Source organism: Euprymna scolopes, chromosome 14 (genome assembly GCF_053919585.1).
Source record: "Euprymna scolopes isolate OS-2025 chromosome 14, ASM5391958v1, whole genome shotgun sequence".
Lineage (NCBI taxonomy): Eukaryota > Metazoa > Mollusca > Cephalopoda > Sepiida > Sepiolidae > Euprymna > Euprymna scolopes.
The window spans coordinates 74,187,276-74,208,479 of record NC_136495.1 but is presented as its reverse complement, the minus strand read 5'-3'; the positions used below and the strand labels follow the sequence as shown (position 1 = coordinate 74,208,479).

The 21,204-nt window shown below is 31.7% G+C and overlaps 1 protein-coding gene and 1 long non-coding RNA gene across 3 annotated transcripts in view; both read left to right on the top strand.

Annotated features, from left to right (window-relative positions):
• Window positions 1-21,204, top strand: part of LOC145293091 (hexosaminidase D-like) — a 127,190-nt gene that overhangs the window by 61,370 nt on the left and 44,616 nt on the right. For both annotated transcript variants that reach the window (XM_080139465.1, XM_080139466.1), the window contains exons 5-6: window positions 2,156-2,243; window positions 19,025-19,103. In XM_080139465.1, the coding sequence (XP_079995591.1) occupies window positions 2,156-2,243; window positions 19,025-19,103 (167 nt within the window). The remainder of the gene's footprint in view (window positions 1-2,155; window positions 2,244-19,024; window positions 19,104-21,204) is intronic.
• On the top strand, window positions 11,818-12,833 carry LOC145293093 (uncharacterized). The gene is made up of 2 exons (XR_013869659.1): window positions 11,818-11,931; window positions 12,060-12,833. It is a non-coding gene; the product is annotated as an uncharacterized LOC145293093 (long non-coding RNA).

Sequence of the window (21,204 nt, the reverse complement as noted above, 5' to 3'; positions counted from 1 at the left end):
GCGCGGTTAAGAATGACTATTTTGTAACAGTGAGGATATTCTCTCTTAATCTTAAAACTTAGAAGGCAAGAATTTAGGTTGGTGTTTTTTTTTTTTAGTTGGAGGTGCTGAATGTGTTCTTGGAAGTACCTATAAGAACATCAAGAAAAGGAATTTTGTTATTAACACACACATATATATATATATATATATATATATATATATATATATATATATATACTAGCATTTCAGCCCGACGTTGGCTGGGTGTTTGGATGTGTATGTTGAGCAAAAAAAAAAACTTTGACCCCTATTATGACCCCTTAACATTTATTGTTTTGGGCTCAAATCAAGTTATTAAGTTATATCCATGTCCAAGGAACCTATATCTAATATTTCAAGTGTTTAGACCCAAAATTGTCGGAGGAGTTTGGTAGAGTTCTCAAAGGTCAAATCGTTGAACTTTGGCCATTTAACAGCCAAATTTCTGGCTGAAAACCAATCACAAATATTTTCCCAAATCTCAGTACCCTGTATATCAAATTTCGAGTCTGTAGACTTAAAATTGGCAGAGTTATTGCGTAGGAAAATGTACACAGACACACACACAGACACGTTAACTTTTATATACATACTAACATGGGTGCCCGGCATTGCCCGGGTGTTTGGAGGTGTATGTTGAGCATAATAATAATAAAAAATAAAAAAAGCGGTCAATTTTTTTTAATTTGACCCCTATTATGACCCCTTACCATTTATTGTTTTGGGCTTAAATCAAGTTATTAAGTTAGATCTATGTCCAAGGAACCTATATCTAAAATTTCAAGTGTTTACACCGAAAATTGTCGGAGGAGCTTGGTAGAGTTCTCAAAGGTCAAATCGTTGAACTTTGATTCCTTAACAGCCAAATTTTTGGCTGAAAACCGATCACATCGATTTTCCCAAATCTCAGTACCCTGTATATCAAATTTCGAGTCTGTAGACTTAAAATTGACAGAGTTGTTGCGTAGGGAAATGTACACAGACACACACACACACACACACAGACAGACACGTTCACTTTTATATATATATAATAAGATAAAAAGCTATAGCAAACATCTAAATGACTACTTTAACCACAGTTCCTGATTTCAAAAAAAGAAAAATTAAAAGATTCATCTGCCTTACTTTTAATGCTAGGTTTATTTATGGTGTCTTTTAAATTCAATAAAAACCCTCCAAAATTTGCTGATGAGGAGACCTTGCTTACCAAAAAACTATATATAATTATTCTACATAACTTGATGTATACCACAATAAAAAGCATTGTTTTCCAAAACGATCGTACAGATAATTGATTTTGTTGTTGTTCCTTCTTATGAAACGGATTTTTAAATTTTAAATTATAAATCACATTACTTAATATATATATATATATATATATATATATATATATATATATATATATACTAGCTGGTCGCCTGGCATTGCCCAGTTGTAAGATACGCTAAAATATAATATTTTAATTCATGCAGATTACATATTTATTATTATAGAGTTAATTCTCTGTTGATTATTATATTAAACCTAATATATAGCAGTGAGATCAAAACTATATATATATATATATATATATATATATATATATATATATATATATATATATATATATATAATTTGTCTGCCATCAGCTAGAATTGTAGAATTGAAACCAAAACATATAACTTTCCATCCTCATTCCTTAGCCTCTGAGCCATGCCTATATATATATATATATATATATATATATATATATATATATATATATATATATATATATTCACCTGGCATCCCTTTTATAAAAGCTGGAATTGCCCAATGATCAAAGACAAAATGCAAGCAAGCAAGGCCCAGATTTTTATAATTATATAAATATATGTACATTTTTAATGGCAGTCCCCTCAAACAAGGTGTGAAGCCTCTTGATGTAAGGAGGAAACTAGAATATATATATATATATAAAATAAAAATTGAGCCAACTGGGTCATAGATGGTCTAATCTGTTTACCAACATGAATTATATAAGCTTTGACTTTAGTTCATCAAAACATTTGATGTGAAAAAATTTTGTTTTTATGTGAAATCATAACTTTGCAGTAAAAAAGGAACAAAAATGCAAAATGTTTAATTGTTCTTGTTTTCCAACTTTTTGCAGCAAAGAGGATCTCCAACGGATTCAACAGTTGGCTGAGCAGAACGATTTGGAAATTATACCACTTATCCAGACGTTCGGACATTTTGAAGTACGTATTGAATCATCGATCTCTGCGTATAACCATCACCAATAGTGAATATAGCAAAGGAGGCATGATTTAGCACAATGGATGCTGCCGTGGACTATGCAATTTGTTGACTCAAATTCACATCAGATTCGCTCACATATTTTGGGTCATTGATAAAGTTAGCAACTAGTGCTGTTATGATTAATCAGAATTGAAATGGAATAAGAAAAATAATTTCTGATTCAAAAACCGGTTCTTTTAATCTACCAGTAGATTATTATATATATATATCACGTTGACACACCGGTTCTCGCCAGATCACCAAAGTTAAGCAACATTGAGCCTGACTAATACCAGATGGGTGACCGTTTAGGAATTTTAAGGATTGTAAGTGCTCTCCTCTCATCTTGACATTGTTTCCAGTCGTCCTGTATCTCAACTTGCTGCTGGTATGCAACAATGTTGACTCCGGAGGGGGAGTGGTTGGAGACTTGCAACTCTTGCCACACAAATTCCACGTGCAGGCACCCTTACAGTGGGTATCCATAGTCTGTCAAGACTGAAGGAAGCCACAGATTATTATAACAAATTTAGGTAAAAATGACACTGAAAATAATGCTGTCATAAAAATGGCACAAATGGATAAACAGAAAAAAATGGCACAAATATAAAATATAGATGAAAATCTCGTGATGCGTTTATCAAAGTCTTGAATATAATACATAAAGGGAACATGTTGAGAAAATTATATCTATATTTAAATGTAGGTGAGGATTATCTGCTAAATCAAGCCGCCTTCCCAAATGAAATTCTACTTTTTTCTTTTTTTTTTTTTTAAGGTGATTTTTAGTCAGAATCAGTAGTTCCTATTTACAATGCCTCCCCACGAGGGCAGATTTAGACACCGGGGTCGTTTTTTAACGTGGAGAAAGGAACAAAAATAAAAATTGTCTCAGCCGTGAAGGATTTTTTCTCCACTGACAGAGAACAAGAAATTGAAGTGCAGCATCTGAAGAACAGATACTACACTTTGAGGTATTTATTTGCTCCCCCACTGAGCAAATTAGGCACAAGGCCGATCTTTAATGTGAGGAGTGAAGGGGAAATGGGGACCAATTCCCCGGGGAGTAGGGGAGCTGGATAGTGACAATTGGTATGAAGGGTTGTCTCTACATTGACCAAGGTCTTATATGTGGGGTTTCCCCCACATATGGTCTTTGCTTGCAGTATCTGCCGGAACAGATGGTATTTATTTGCTCCCCCACCGAGCAAATTAGGCACAAGGCCGATTTTTAATGTGAGGAGTGAAGGGAGGGGGAAGGGAAAAAGGGGACCAGCTCCCGAGAGGTGGGAAATGGGAGCTGGTTAAAGGTCAGGCATGTGGGGTTGCCCCCACATCTGGTCTTTGCTAGTCATAGCTAGTCATAGCCAGTCATAGCTTGCAGCATCTGCCGGAACAGATGGTATTTATTTGCTCCCCCACCGAGCAAATTAGGCACAAGGCCGATTTTTAATGTGAGGGGTGAAGGGAGGGGGAAGGGAAAAAGGGGACCAACTCCCGAGAGGTGGGAAATGGAAGCTGGTTAATGGTCAGGCATGTGGGGTTGCCCCCACATCTGGTCTCTGCTAGTCATAGCTAGTCATAGCTTGCAGCATCTGCCGGAACAGATACTACACTTTGATCTTGACCGTAAGACCGTTGGTATAAGTAGTTGTATGAGAATTAGGAATTTAGAGTAAGATTCAATTATCCAATAAACAAAAGTGAATTTTCTCCTATTCAAATTACCACCATAGATCCATACACACACGAGTTTATTTGCAAATCTGTTTCAACATTTCACTAAAAAAAAAATGTGCAAAACAATTCTACAGCTTAACATAGGTTGTTATTTTTTTCGCACATATACAGAAATCATACCTTTTCAGTTCATTATTATTCTGTGGTGGTCACTTAATACTTGCTCACGAATAGGTTGCCGTTCTGATGAAGACCACGGATTTTGAAGATTTTCATGCCAGCAGAATAATTTTCAAGATGATAAAGGCAATCATCCAGCTTTTAAGCATAACAAATATAAATAACACTTCAATGGATTTTCTGTTCGTATAAAAATGGTTGTTCTGAGCTTTCTACTTAATCTTTTGGGGCTGGCTTGGTTATTGAGCTTTAAGTAATTTAATTTGCTGATATCTACTCCAAGTCCATGGTCCATCTTCAAACGATGAAGAATTGAATCTGTTGGGCACAGAATGTAGCCAATTATAATGCATCACGAATTCAGCAAGGCAATCTAGCATTGTATTAGTCTTCCCAACTCACTCTCTCTACTATCTCAGGAAGGGGAGGTTTCACTCTCTCATTGTATTGAATTATTACATCATTTCCTAACTCTTACTTCAACTGGCAGGGAGGGGGTGGGTCTTTTTCACCCCCCTCCCCCTCTATAGACTCATCGTCATACGAACAATGTACCCTTTAGAAATGGAATGTATTTCACTTTTCCTGAGGTCAGGGATGTGTCGGTCAACATTGCCCACAGACCTTAGATAACCGGTACCAATTACAAAGCCAGCCACTTTGTTTTCCAACCAATTTTATTTATTTATATGATGCAGAAAAAAAGTTATTATTTTCATTTCCACTTGATTTATCATTTTCCTGATTAAATTGCAAATTCAACACCAAGCCCTTTTTGATCCATCAATATTGTCACGATTGCGATACCCACCCAATAAATGTTACGGTAACATTTATTGGGTGGGTTTCTATCACAGTTTTGTTCTATTTCTTATTTTGAAGTGATTATCGACTCTTAAAAGACCTTGTGGCTATCTTTTCTTGTTCTCTGGCAGCATTCAACATTACTCGTTTTTCAAACCGTATAAACATTTTACATTAAATAAAAACACTAAAAACTTATCCAGTTTCGTAGAAAAGTAACTTATCTTGCTTTTGATAACATTTATTTGTTATATATTTGTTTTTTAACAACTTTTTTTTATTCTGAGTTTGTCAATTTAAAAAAAATAATTTTATCAATTCAAGTTTTATTTCTAAACAATACCGAACCAAAACTTTTTAACGCTTTCAGTACACGTTCTTATTATCATGATATTTATAACTCCTTACTTATACTTAAAGTAGAATTGCATTTTCTGGTGGTCAAAAAACAAAACAAATATATAACAAATAAAGGTACTTATGCATTTATGTCACTGTACTGAAATAATAACGTTATTTAGAAAGCCATTCTTAACATGGGGGGGGGCGTTTTGTACTTTCACCTAGCAATTTAATAAAAAAAGATATTGTAAAACTTCAGTTTAACTTAAAAATACTATTAAAAATATAGCACTGTGGTCTAAAATACTACCAAAGGCAAAATAAGTTGCTCTTCTATAATCAAGCATTTAAAAAATTAGTACAAAAACAAAAAAATAGTACAAACTTGTTTGTGTGCAGTCTATAGAGTTCAGTGTGGACAAAAAGAATGAAGAAAAAAAATGGCTGCCTTTTCTCTTTATATGCTTTTGCATATAAAGAGATTGTCATCTAACATGCAAATGAGATGCTTCCGGTTGGATATAAAAAGCCTGATTTTTCAGAGACTGAGTTGATTTTCAATTTGGATGTGAGAGTAGAAAGTGTTGTAAGCAGTGCATTTTGTATTAGAGTTGAGTTTTGAGAGTAGAGCGTTGAGTTTTGGAGTAGCAAGTTTTTGGCAGCAATGTGCCGAATTTAACATTTGATTGTTTTAACTACAAGCACAGTAACATAAGTCAATAAGTGCTCAAATAAGTCGCTCTTCTACCTAGACGGATAAGTTTTTATTTAATGTGAAATGTTTATTTGTTTTAAAAAACAAGTTGTGTTGAGCATTACACAACACAAGAAAAATGGCCGTGTGGTATCTCACGTCTTTGAAATCTCGACAATAACTTAAAAAATATACAAAACACTGTTAGAAACTCAGTCAATAAATGTTTCCATGATATTTATTGGGTGGGTTTCTAATAGTATTTTGTATATTTTTTTATTTTGAACTCATTGTCGAGACCATTTTTTTCGAATATCTGTAAAATAAGCCTGTTTTTGTTTTGTTTTTTAAACTGAAGATATTTAAAAAAAAAATAATAACCGTTTCTTCACCTTTTTATTTTTTTATATCAAAAAACTTAGATATTCAAAAAATAGAGTTAACGTTTTTTTCGTTTAAATACCGCATCTGTTTCATTTTTATAATAAAAATAAAATATGTAATTGTACTTTTAATTAGTGATGTCATTTTTTTTTTAATATTGATTTAGATAAATTCTCACAAGCAGTATCTCAGTGCAGTAAAATAACAGAAGGGAAATCACAAAAAAAGGAGGAAAAAAAAACCAAAACTCATTCCGATGAAATTCTCTATTGAACCAACTAATTTTTAGGTATCACAGAAATAAATGCTAACCCCCCCCCTCCAAAAAAAACGCATGTCAAGGGTTTTAAAATAATATGGCCCCATGACATGTTCGTTCTCACTGTCATTAAAATCACTTTTAAGAACAAAATATTGTTTCCAAATGTAAAAATTAGAATTTCATTGTGATGCGTTTTATATACGCAAAGTGTTTTTTTTTTTTGTTGTTGTTGTTTATGCATTTAATTTTGTGATTTCTATTCTGTTGCTTTACTGAAAATTCAACTATAAACTTTGCATTTATTTTACAACTGTGAAAACTTGTAACTTGGAAAAGAAAATGCTCCTTATGGACTAAAAAAAAAAAAATAAACTTTTAGTGCAAATAGCATAGAGGGGATCTGAAATTCGAGCCCTCTTTTCATTTTGGGAAAGTTAGATCACATGGTACTCGGTCGACGGTGTTACAGCAAATAACATAACCTCTCATATTTTGATTTGTGCAGTCTTTTAACCCTCCAATAAAAAATTTTTAAAATGCCCCTCCCCCTTATTTTTTTTCCTGTTATGATTTTTTTTATTTATGACTTTTTAAGCAATTCTCAGGACTACAAACAAAAAACAGTACAAAGAATTTTCAAGCAATTATTATCATCGACAATAAATTGCAAAAATGATAAAAAACACATATATAGCAATAAAATGCTACCAAAAGCAATATAAGTTCTCTTCTCCCTGCCTGTATAAATTTTTAGGCTGCTTATGCATCTATGTTACCATGCTATTTTTTAAATAGTATTTTAAAGTTTAATTCAAGTTTTACACTATCTTTTGTGTATTAAATTGTTAGGTGAAAGTACAGCATAGTTACAAAACACCCTTCCCTCCCTATGTTAAAAATGGGTTTCTAAATAATAACGTAAATATTTCAGCGCAGTAATATAGATGCACAAATACTGTTTTTAGTGTTTTTACTTATTTAAAGGCATTAAGTTTGAAACGTGTAGTGCCAAGTCGTTAACTTAGAACAACAAAGGGTTAATTGATTAGATTATTTATGTGCAAGTAAATTACTATACCAACTCTATCACATCATTTTTTTTTTTTTTTTTTTTTTTTTTTTTTTTAGTATATTATGGAGGAAATCTATACAGGACCTTACTGTGAAGCACTGAAATTAACCTACCACAACCTTGTTGAAAGAAGCATTTCAGTGCTGTGTGATGCTTTACAAAATGCTGTTGCTCTTGAGTTACTCAGATTGTTTAAAAAAGATATGAAGAATGTTCTTACTCTTATACAGACATTATGTTGTAAAGTAATTAATGCAACAGGTTGAAAAACAAAGATTTCTAGGTTAGCAAAGACCAAGGATGAATTTTGAATTTTGACAGGAAAAAAAAGGATGGAGGATTTGAGAATTTGAAAGATTTCCTTGGTGCAGACTTTCATGTAGCAAGAAGAATATTGAAACCTCAATCCGAAAAATCACAGGATCATGAACATATACCAAGTTCTGATCTCAGCGGCATAAAGGCAACATGACCGTGAAATTTCTGATAGCCTACATAGAGAAAGGGAATTTAAAAAGATAGAGAACTTATTACAGTATGAAATTTCCAAAAAAAATCCAAGAAATTACGTCAAGTGTTGAACATCTCATGTGCTGAGACAAAATTAAAGGATGTTCAAAGACGAATGGGTTATTATTCTTTGAAAAGCATGAGAAAGAGAGCTGAATGCTACAGGAAAAAATGGTAATTTTAAATAAGAGAATAAGAATGCAAAATGTCAAAATTTTCAAAGCTTTCTATGAAACTTGTCAAAGAGAAAAAATTTCTTTCTATGAAACATGTCAAAGAGAAAAAATAAAAAGTTTCTATGAAACTTGTCCAACAAAGAGAAAAAATTTTTAAAAATTAAAGCAATTGATGGAGAACAAATATTTAAAAGAATATGAAGATGATAAAATATCATTTATAGATGAGGAAATTCGAAAGAAGAGAGCAGCATAAAAATCAACCTCCAACTTTAGTTTACGATGCAGTAAAGTGCAGAAAAGTAAAGATGAAACTATCTAGGCCATGGAAATGAGATTAAAAGAAAAAGAGATACAGATTCAAACATTGGAAATTGAAATTGAAAATTTTTTGTCTCAAATATCCAAAACCATAAAAACAAAAGAAAAAGATGGTACTTTAACAGACAATTTGCGTATGTGCATTATTGAACTTTCTGGACTTGAGTTTGCACCACAGAAAGTGTCACCAGTTATGATGTGTATCAAAAGTATCTCTTTGGAAAAATACGGAAACAAAGTTGATTTGCCAAGCACCTCAACTGTTCAAGCGATTGTTGATGAAGGATATTTTCTTGCTAAAAAGTTTATTTCAGAGAAGTTAGCTGCAGCTAAGGAAGATAGAGAGGATAATGTTGGGCATCACTCTACAAGACAGAAAGGCAAACATTTGATTCGCCAACAAACAAGAGTTACTGACATCAATACTGCCATCAAGACATCCAAACACAGATGCAGGGCACATAGCCAGACAACATGACAACAGATGGCCCATTAGGACAATGGAATCGACACCTCATGAACATAAGAGGCCAAAGGGAAGATCAAGAATGAGGTGGAGTCCCACATGGCAATGGATAGCTCGGGACAGAGATAGATAGCTAAAGCCCAGGGAGGGGTTCCTCATTGAGTGATAAAACCCTTAAGAATAAGAAAAAGAGCTGCAGCTGAACATTGAGGAGTGAACTGAGATGGAACAACCAGAAAAAAAAATAATTGATACCTCTATTATATTATCATCTGGGAGCATTATCAGCTTAGGATTTACCAGGGTTGGCTCTGAAATGGCAAATGCCATCCATAATTTATTGAGATTGTCGGACTGACTTCCTCATCTTGGTTGTTATAGTTACAACGTTTCGGATGTTTTGCCCTCCGGCCTTCATCAGGTGTTTTGTATCGAACTGGGGAACCGTTTGTTAGGAGTCTCGAACCCAACCCTTTATTATTATTACAGGGGGTACCGTGGTCAGACTCCAGCTAGACTCTGGGACATAGTTACTGATTCTCTGTTTTGTATGTTACTTTTCACTGCCTTCGTTCAGGATTGAACTCAGAACCTTTGGGTAACTGCAAACTTTGATACAACGTCTAGGACCACTCGGCCATATGTCACTAGGACAATTCTTAGTTGGTTTTTGTTAATATTAAACCTATGTTGTTATTCAAGGTTTTCTCTCTCTATTAGAGGTGTCCAAATTGCATTCAGCTCTACGCTTGGTTTGCTCAGTAGGTTGTTATGTCCGAGCATGTGAGCTGTTTCTTTAAGTTTTCTCACTTTCCAGTGGGTCTCTCTGTTTATTATTTTTACTTCATCCCATATGGGGCGATGGTCCCCCCTCTCCATCCAGACATTGTTGGCTATACCCGATTTTTCCGTCTCCCCTTTAGTTACCGCTTTTCAGTGCTCTTCCACCCTTACTTTGAGAGGGCGGCATGTTTCACCCTTGTAAACCTTTCTGCAACTGCATGGGATGGAGTATATGCAGTTCTTGGTCATGTTCTCCTCCATGCGGGGCTTCACTCGTACCAGGTGTCGTCTAAGTGTTGACTTGCTCGAATACCGTCCTGATGTTGTAGGGGGCACATATTCTCTGAATCTTTTCGGAGATGCCTCATATGTATGGTAGGCAGACCGTTGGTGGTTTTTGGGTTTCATTCTCCTCTCTTATACTATTAACACATCTGGTGGATAGTATGCTGTCGGGGTAGTTGTTACGACGGAGGGTATTCTTCAACCTGACCATTTCTTGGTGGTATGTAATGGTGTCGCTACTTATTGTCTCTGCTCGATGTTGTAGGCAGCATGCGATTCCATGTTTGATACTGTATGGGTGATGGGAGTTGAAGTTAAAGTATTGTCCGGTGAAAGTAGGCTTGCGATATACGGATGTCTTAAACCCATGCTCTGTGCGTGATATGAGTATATCAAGGAAGGCCAGTTGGTTATCTTTTTCTTTCTCCATTGTGAACTGTATCGATGGTTTTATTGAGTTCACATGGTCTAGGAGAGCCTGGATGTCTTCCTGATGGGTCCAAAGTATGAAGGTGTCATCAACGTGTCTTAGCCACATGGTTGGCTTTAAGGGAGCTGAACCTAAGGCCATGTCTTCGAAGTATTCCATGTATATGTTCACCATCACTGGTGAAAACATTCAAAACAGAGAATCAGCAACTATGTCCCAGAGCCTAGCTGGAGTCCGAACACGGTACCCCTGTAATAATAATAAAGGGTTGGGTTCGAGACTCCTAACAAACGGTTCCCTAGTTCGATACAAAACACCTGATGAAGGCCGGAGGGCAAAACGTCCGAAACGTTGTGACTATAACAACCAAGATGAGGAAGTCAGTCCGACAATCTCAATAAATGAAAACACCTCATCTCAAAAATACAGACAGTTGCCATCCATAATGTTACCAAAGATCATTTCATGAAACTTGCCAACATTGATGGTACAAAGCTAAAAATTCAGATAAATTTATAAAATTGACATTGAAGAAACTTCTGTAATCAGCAAGTAATCAGAAAAATGCAAAGAAATAAACATCGTCGACTCGGTTGTAACTCTATAATTTTTCCGCACTTGGAATTCTGAAAGCTCTATAATGGAGAGAGTAATACAAACAGTATCAGAAATATTTGGTTCAGCTAGTCACAATTATGGAATTCGGGATTTGTGGCAAGGTTATTGCCAAGAAAATGGTGTCAAGTCTGTAATAGGGAATTACAGAGATGATAAGTTCAATGCCCTTTTCCTTCATAGAGAACAATTCCTGAAAGTTTTGGAAATGGTAAAAAAATGCAAACCAGAAATTTAAAGCTGTTCAAGCTGACCTGCAGTCACAATTTATTGGCATTTATTTATATGAAAATATGGGACCATTTTGGAATTTGATTACCAAATCAGGGGTATCTTATCTTCAGCTTAACGAACATGTTCAAAATGTCCATACCTTTTTAGAAAAATGTAAAAAGAACTTGTTCATTATTTTACGTTCAGACAGCCACTTAAGACATCACTGATGAAATCTTAAATTTTCCTCACAGGAATAGGATGATAGAGTGCTTATTCATTGTTCATGATGACACAAGAGATGAATTATTTTCATGTCTCAAGGTTGTAGCATCAGTAATGGACCAAACAATTGAAAAGCGGTTTGCTGTCTTTCTTCCAGGAAGCAAATTTGGTGGACCCCCTTCAGATAAAGACATTAATTGTGCACGGTAAGAATATTTTAATAAAATTTACAGCAAATTTTGTAATTTTACACTAAAACGATATAAAAAATATATATTTTTAAAAAATATCAAAAAGTGAATATTGCTAAAAGAAAATATTGTTCAATTTATAGATCTGCTTGGGATGCGAACATCATTTTGGTGATCTAGACCATAACCAAAGAGGATGGCCAATGCATCATCGTTCCTCTGTTCAACTACTGAAATGCAATGGAGCGAAAATGATGAAATGGTTGCAAGATATGTCATTGGAGGATCATTGCAATCTGATGAAGAAAACACAAAAAAGTGAAAAGTCTGTGTTAAAAGAAATAGTTGTTGGAGAAAAGAATAAGAAAACTATAAAAAATTGAACTGACGACAGCATGCAACAAAGCAATGAGGCAGACGTTCAATGTCTTATTCAACAACTGTGTGAACAACTATCAAAAAAATTACCATCAACCATTGAATATATAGTTGTTGCTTACCAGGGTTCCTGATATTGTGAAAGCTATGTTCGAGAATTCATGTAGAGTATGGTTTATGACTGCATCTCGGAAAATAGGTGTATAGTTTTAGCCAGATAGAGAGGATTTGCAAAATGTAAATCAGGAGTTTATTTTAGAAAATTGGACTGGTCCTAGAAGTCATAAGTTCTGGTCGACTATGAGAATTTTTATCTCTTACAAAAATTCAAAATCTATATGAAAATTTTTCTTCGATTTATTTCTGAGATTAAGTCATATCTACTCAATTTATTTATTTTTTTTTTGAGAGGAGTAGTAAATACTGACCATAAATGCTCTTGAGGCATTCAATGGCTACACCCAAGATTAAGCTCCCCTTTAGTGGGGAGGCATGTAAATACTTGCTTTCAATAAATCTATATTTAAATACTGCTATAATCCTTCGTTTTGTTCATGAATAGACTACCACTGTAGCCAGTTTTTAAAACTTTGAAATTTGTGCATCTTAATTTATAATTCCTGGCTTATGGTAAAGAAATACATCACATTTCACTGCATAATCAGAAAGAGCACACAATTTTACATAAGAGTACCAAGTTTCATAAGAATAGCTTGCAAAATTAAATAAATGATGGTGAAATTACTGAATTTCTTGAAATGTTGATGTCTAATTTAGCCCATTTTTTCTAGAGATTTAGTAAAGAAAAATGTCCATGGAAAAGCATAAATTTTGGCACTTAAAATTCTAATAACTTTTGAGCTACTGATGATATTTGCATAATTCAAACGGTTTTAAGTATCTTTTTACACAACTCTTTTCATGTAAGTTGACAAATAAAAATTATCTAAAAAGAAAAAATCAACTTGTAATGCTACTATATGTAGTTTCAAATTTCATTTATATATAAGCATTTGGACTTAAAAAAGGTAGTTAGGATCTTAAAAAGATTTCTTTGTTGGAATGTCCCATCTCCACCTAGAAAAATATGATAAGAACATTGAAAAAGGAAAAGGAGATATATATAATAAAACATTTTAAAGCACAAATTTAGTGCTAAGAGATTTTTTTTTTAAATAAAAGAAAACACTATAAATCAAATATTTTGTTCGACTCCTGACAGTTTTAAGTAAATTACAGACCGTTTTTCTTCATTGTCAAGTTATAAGCAACGAATGTTTATAACAGCTGAACTCTCTTTTTATTAATGTTTTATTTTATGTGTTCAGATCAAACTTATATGTGTGTATAATAATTATAATTATAATAATGATATATATATATGTATATATATATATATATGTGCGTATGTATATATATGTGCGTATGTATATATATATACGTATGTATATGTATGTATATATGTATGTATATGTATGTATATATGTATGTATATGTATATATATATATGCATGTATGTATATATATATGCATGTATGTATATATATATGCATGTATGTATATATATATGCATGTATGTATATATATATGCATGTATGTATATATATATGCATGTATGTATATATATATGCATGTATATATATATATGCATGTATATATATATGCATGTATATATATGTACGTATGTATGTATATGTATGTATATGTAAATGCATGTATGTATATATATATATATGCATGTATATATATATATATATATGCATGTATATATATGCATGTATATATATATATATGCATGTATATATATGTATGTATATACATATGTATATGTATGTACATATACTTATATATGCATATGTATATACATATACACATGTACATACATATATATGCATATGTATATACATATGTACATACATATACATATATATGCATATGTATATACATATGTACATACATATACATATATATGCATATGTATATACATATGTACATACATATACATATATATGCATATGTATATACATATGTACATACATATACATATATATGCATATGTATATACATATGTACATACATATACATATATATGCATATGTATATACATGTACATACATAAACATATATATGCATATGTATATACATATACACATGTACATACATATGTATATACATATATATGCATATAGATATACACATGTATATACATATATATGCATATGTATATACATGTGTATATGTATATATATATATATATATATGTATATATATGTATGCATATGTATGTATATATATATATATATATGCATGTATATTTATGTGCATATGTGCATGTATATGTATGCACATATGTGTATATATATATGCATGTATGCGTGTACATGTATATATATGCATGTATATGTATGCACATATCTATATATATATATGCATGTTTACATGTATATTTATGCATCTATATGTACATGTGTATATATATATGACTATACATGTGTATATGTATATATTTATGGATGTATGTATGTGTGTATATATATATATGCATGTGTATATATATGCATGTATATGTATATATATATATGCATGTGTATATATATGCATGTATATGTATATATATATGTATATATATGCATATATATGTATATATATGCATATATATGTATATATATATGCATATATATGTATATATATATGCATATATATGTATATATATATGCATATATATGTATATATATATGCATATATATGTATATATATATGCATATATATGTATATATATATGCATATATATGTATATATATATGCATATATATGTATATATATATGCATATATATGTATATATATATGCATATATATGTATATATATATGCATATATATGTATATATATATGCATATATATGTATATATATGCATATATATGCATATATATGTATATATATATGCATATATATGTATATATATGCATATATATATGCATGTATATGCATATATATATATGCATGTATATGTATATATATATGCATGTATATGTATATATATGTATTTATATGTACATGTATATGTGCATGTATATGTACATATATTTGTATATGCATATGTATATGTGCATGTATATGTACATATATTTGTATATGCATATGTATATGTGCATGTATATGTACATATATTTGTATATGCATATGTATATGTGCATGTATATGTACATATATTTGTATATGCATATATATTTATGCATGTACATGTACATATATATGTATGTATATGTGTATATATATGTATATGGTTGTGTATATATATGGATATCTTTATATGTATTTATAGGTGTATATGTATGCATATTTATGTATATATATGTATATCTTTATCTCTATATGTGTATATGTATATATATGCATATCTCTATATGTGTATATATACATATGCATATCTCTGTATATGTATGTATATATATGTATATGTATATATGTGTATATGTATATATATATAGATATGCATTTCTCTATATGTATATGTATATGCCTATATCTGTATATCTATCTATCTATATATATAATGTGTGTGCATATATATGTACATATATTCATCAATTTGGGATTATGGGATATGGATGTATGCCTTATATCTATTCCAAATATATGAAGCTCAACATATGGAGGTGGAGCAAAAATATAGAAAAAAATTATAGACAAAATAAAGTAAATATGTATGTATGAATGTACTTGTCAGTTCTTAAGCATATAAAAACATCAATAGGAAGAGGGGTTAAAGATGCTCTGTATAATGCATTCAAAAAGGAAATTATATCACTAGGAATAGGAGATATAGATGCTATTTATACCTAGGCTTTTCGAAGCCTAATGCTTCCCATCAGAAGAGAACGGAGCTAGATTACAGGTATAGAGAAATGTGATATTTCATTTAGGGTACATTTCCTTCCTAATATACCGTAAACTATAAAAAAAAATAAAACCTTTAAAAAACATGAAAAAATATAGAAATAAGGCTGCAGACAAAAATGAAAGGAAAAAGAAGAGTGTGGAATGAAGATTGATGTGGTGTAGGACATAGAGAGGAAAAAATGAGAAGAATGTAGGGGATTGGAAGTAGAGGTTTATATTGAGGTTAGAGGGGAGTTAAGTTGGTGATTAAGCTAGTGTGCATTCTAAAAGAGTATGGGATAGAGGATGAGGATGGGGTGGTAGAATTATATAAAAATTTAGAAGTGTGCCAATGAGAGATGTCTATAAATATAATGTGTGATGGGGCAGAAAAAAAAATTAGATAAGCTCATATAATATACGGATGTGCATATGCACTTATTTTTATGCTTCATTTATATTTTAGGGGGTTGAAGGAAAGGTGGGAGGGTCGAATATAAACATACTTATAAAAAGTACTTTTTATTATACTGTTGCATGTGGTATTAACTAGTGTTGGGACGATTCCTAATTTTTATACGATTCCGATTCCGATTCCAGGAAAATATTGATTAACGATTCCGATACCAAGTACGATTCCGATTCCGATTCCTAGGGAATTTATTGTTTTGAAATATACCAGGTAGTTTTATACTTATGGTCGGTAGTTCCCAAATATGTTCCCTAACTTTGGAAGAGATATTTTATGTCTACACCGTCGTGTTTTGGATTAAATAAAATTATTATATAGCAAACTAAACGGAAAAATTAGCAAAATTTATTCTAGAGAAAATTTATTTTACTTAATTGGAATACAGAAAAAAAAACTCAAAGAAAATAGAATTTATCCTTCAGAGAAAAAACAAATAAAATAGAATTTATATAACAGAACAAAAACAAGAAAATTAGAGAATAAATACACACGATTCATTATTTTGGTCCTCATAATTAACAGATTTAATGAATTAAATAAAAAAATATAGCGGAAGAGAAAGAAAATATATACTAATTAAATATAAAAAAGACAAATATTTAATTTAATAATTTATAAATGAACGTGCGTAATGAAAAAAAAAAAAAACAATATACCACGTGACATGGCGCCGTAGATACAAAATAACCGGGTTTGTATTACTGTATACATAGATTCGAAAAAGTTGTCAAAAAACAAATATATAACAAACAAATATTATCAAAGGCAAGATAAGTTACTTTTCTACCAAACTGGATACATTTTTTTTGTTTTTATTCAATGTAACATGTTTATTCAGCTCGAAAAACATGCAGTGTTTACCGATGTATTGGAAAATTCAAAATGGCGCCCGACACTCTCTTTAACATGGTAAGTTCGGGAAAAGGTGTTATAAATAATAAACTAGACAAAATACTATTTAAAAAACACCGAATATATATCAAAATATGTCACGGTAACATACATTGAGCGAGTTTCTAGCAGTATTTTGTCTAGTTTATTATTTATAACATCTTTTCCCAAACTTACCGTGTTAAAGAGAGCGTCGGGCGCCATTTTGAATTTTCCAATACATCGGTAAACACTGTATGCTTTTCGAGCTGAATAAACATGTTACATTGAATAAAAACCCGAAAAATATATCCAGTTAGGTAGAAAAATAACTTATCTTGCCTTTGATAACATTTATTTGTTATATATTTGTTTTTTGACAACTTTTTCGAATCTATGTGTACAGTAATACCAACCCAACTATAAGTCCTTAGTAAAATTCTATTTATAAATACTTTTTAAAATGAAATTATTTAATTAATCGTAAATGACATAAAAATTAACTGATTACAAAACCTTTTAAAAATATATATATTAATTTCTTTTTCGTTCGGCAAAGAACTGCACAAAACACTTTTAATTTTCAATTTAAAATTCTAGAAAAAAGATTATATTATTCTGCTTTTAATATAATCAAATTCAGGGTTTTATCTTTATGGAGAGAAAAAAAAATATAATGGATTTTATTTCAATGAAATTAAAAAAAAAAACTTGACTGAATTGAATTAATTACCCTTGAATTAACGAAGGGGTTATTTAATAACTTTAGGTTTGGAAGAGATAGGTATGGGGTCGATTTTTTTGAAACTTCAAAAGAAACCGACTACTGTCAAAACTTTGCGAAATAATACAACGTGATCAATTTCATTTTAGAGATATTTCTTTCAAAAGCCTTCTTTTAAAAAAAGAGAAAAAAAGTATATTGTTCTATTAAACCTTTTACTGTTTAAATAATTTGACTTTGCTCGTTTTATTTTAAGAAAATATAAGTTGAAAAAGCATTTTCATTCAGTATTAGAAGATTTGTCAGTAAAAAAAAACAATCGCTAAAAAGATAAGCGTTTTTTTTTTTTATTTTTACTCGCAATGTAGAGCCCTGCATACTTCTTTTCAAGTTAACTCTTTTGTAGTTTTGATTACAATAGATCTGAATGAATGAACCTTGTAAGGGAGGGGCACTAAGCATTGCCCTGTTAATAATGAATTTCTTTGGTTTCTTTTTATTTCTCTCTTGCGGTTAGAAATATCAGGAATTTTTTTTCTTTTTTTCAACATCAGACTAAAAGAATCGTAATGAAGGAATCGGAAAATTAAGGTATTTTTTAACGATGCGATTCCGATTCCGATACCTCCCAAAATACACGATTCTTACGATTAACGATTCCGATTCCGATTAATCGTCCCACCACTAGTATTAACCAATCACCCCTCCAGAAACTTCTGGGTAACTCTATTAGTTGATTACATTTTGAATATAAATGATTTTTTTTTTTTTTTCATAAATTTAGTTTGTATTAAAACATGAGAAGTTCAAGGAATTGCGGGAAGTGGCTCCTTACCCAGCAGCTCTCTGTCCGACCCATCCAGGTAAGTGGTTCCTTCATCAATTTTCTATCTTGCCCATCCAGATAAATGACTCCTTTCTCAGTTTTGGTATATTAGCTCGGTGTCCAAGTAAGCAACTCCTTTTATCTATCCCTGTAAGTGATTGCTTTGCCATCAGTTAATTCTTTAACTTTTCTGGGCAATGGCAGAACATGGGTCAGCCAGTATGTAACACTATGAGAGCAAATTTATGCAGTTGATATCAATTTGAATAGTAATCAGTACCTAAAGCAAAGATGAAGTTCAACTTTTAAAATTTTAATGCAACTCTTAAAGCAAATTGTCATTAGAATGATATAAACTTGATTTAATAGTTATATATTAGCAAAGCTACTCTGTTTTGCTTTTTATTTGTGTGTGTGTGGGGGGGGGCAATATCACATAGAACAGTATAATAAAAACTAAGAATTAACTTTTATGGATGAATTTTTTTGCCCTTTTTGCTTCCCATATATAATTTTAATTATCTCCATATATAATACTTTGATTGCAGGAATTCCCCTCTGGACCAAAGTACTGTAGGTTTGCATCAAAAGATGCCACATACAAATTTATTGTCTAGACTATTAGCCATTATCTTATGTAACTTTAGAACGCCATTTCAGACACATAATAAATAAATCCTACATTTAATCCTAAGAGCATCACCATCACAATAAATAAATCCTACATTTAATCCTAAGAGCATCACCATCACAATCACAACCCTCTTTAGAGGAAGTGGTTCCTATTTTTCCCTCTAAATATTATATCCTACCACCCCCAATTATCACTGGGAGGAAATATACACATTATATATATATATATTGTGCTTGCACCCTTCCTAACTGGATCATAAACTCATAAACATAACATAATCTTCCTCTTTTCCGATACATAAATAATAAAGTCTCCCTAGACTAATTCCGCTCATTCTGATTGGCCAGATTAACAGTATTTGCATGCAATATCTATACCAGTTTTTATTCCCTCTCTCTTTCTCTCCCTCTGTATATATTCTTCCCAACTCTTTCTCTTTCTCTCACTCGCTTGCTTTTTACATTTCTTTTTATGCGAAGAATAAAAAAGCATTACACCAGTTTTTATTTCCTCTTTCTCTCTCTCCCTCTCTCTCTCTGTATATATTCTTCCCAACTCTCTCCCTCACTCTCTTTCTCTCGCTTTTTACATTTCTTTTTATGCTGAAGAAAAATCGATAAACATTTCACGGCGTTAACATTATCTTACAACAGTTTTTATTTCCTTTCTTTCTCTCGCTTTTTACATTTCTTCTCATGCCAAAAGAAAGCAAACGTTTTACAACAGTTTTATTTCCTCTTTCTCTTTCTCTCTCTCCCTCTCTCCTTCTGTATATATTCTTCCCAACTGTCCTTTTTCACTCTCTCTTCTCTCACTCTGATTATTATTTCTCTTGCGTGTTTCTGTGTCTGTGTGTTCGTTTTATCATGATAGCAATTTATTGCTATCAGAAAAGCAAAAAAAACTTAATCTACCTACTTTTCATTCTGCCTTTACTTACGTATTCAAAGATTGTTGTGAAACAGCAACTATAGGAGACTAGCAGTTCAGCCCGGCTTTGCTCAGGCCTTATGTACTGTTCATAACTTTATGTGCATATATATATATATATATATATATATATATTAAAAGGTTTGACTCATGTCCAAGTAATCTACATCTATAATTTCAAGTGTTTAGACCCAAAATTGGTGGAGGAGTTTGGTAGAGTCTGCTAAGGTCAACTCTTTCAACTTTGACCTCTTGCCAGCCAAATTTTCACCCCTAAACTGATAAAAAAGCTTGCTGTATGTCTGAAAACCACTTATGTAAAATTTCAAATGTTTAGACCCAAAATTGGCTGAATAGTTTGCTACAGACTGAAAAATAAAGTGACAGTTCAAGCAAAAGTTACGTTTAAACCAGGACCAAACTCAAAGAAAACCAACCTGCCTCCTCCCTTGAGACTTACATTTACGAATATGCGCGGGCTTAGAACTAACTTAGATGATGTTGAATCATTTCTCCTTGTAAACACCCGGATATCTTAGCATTAAAGGAAACTAACCTACACTCCTCCATTCCT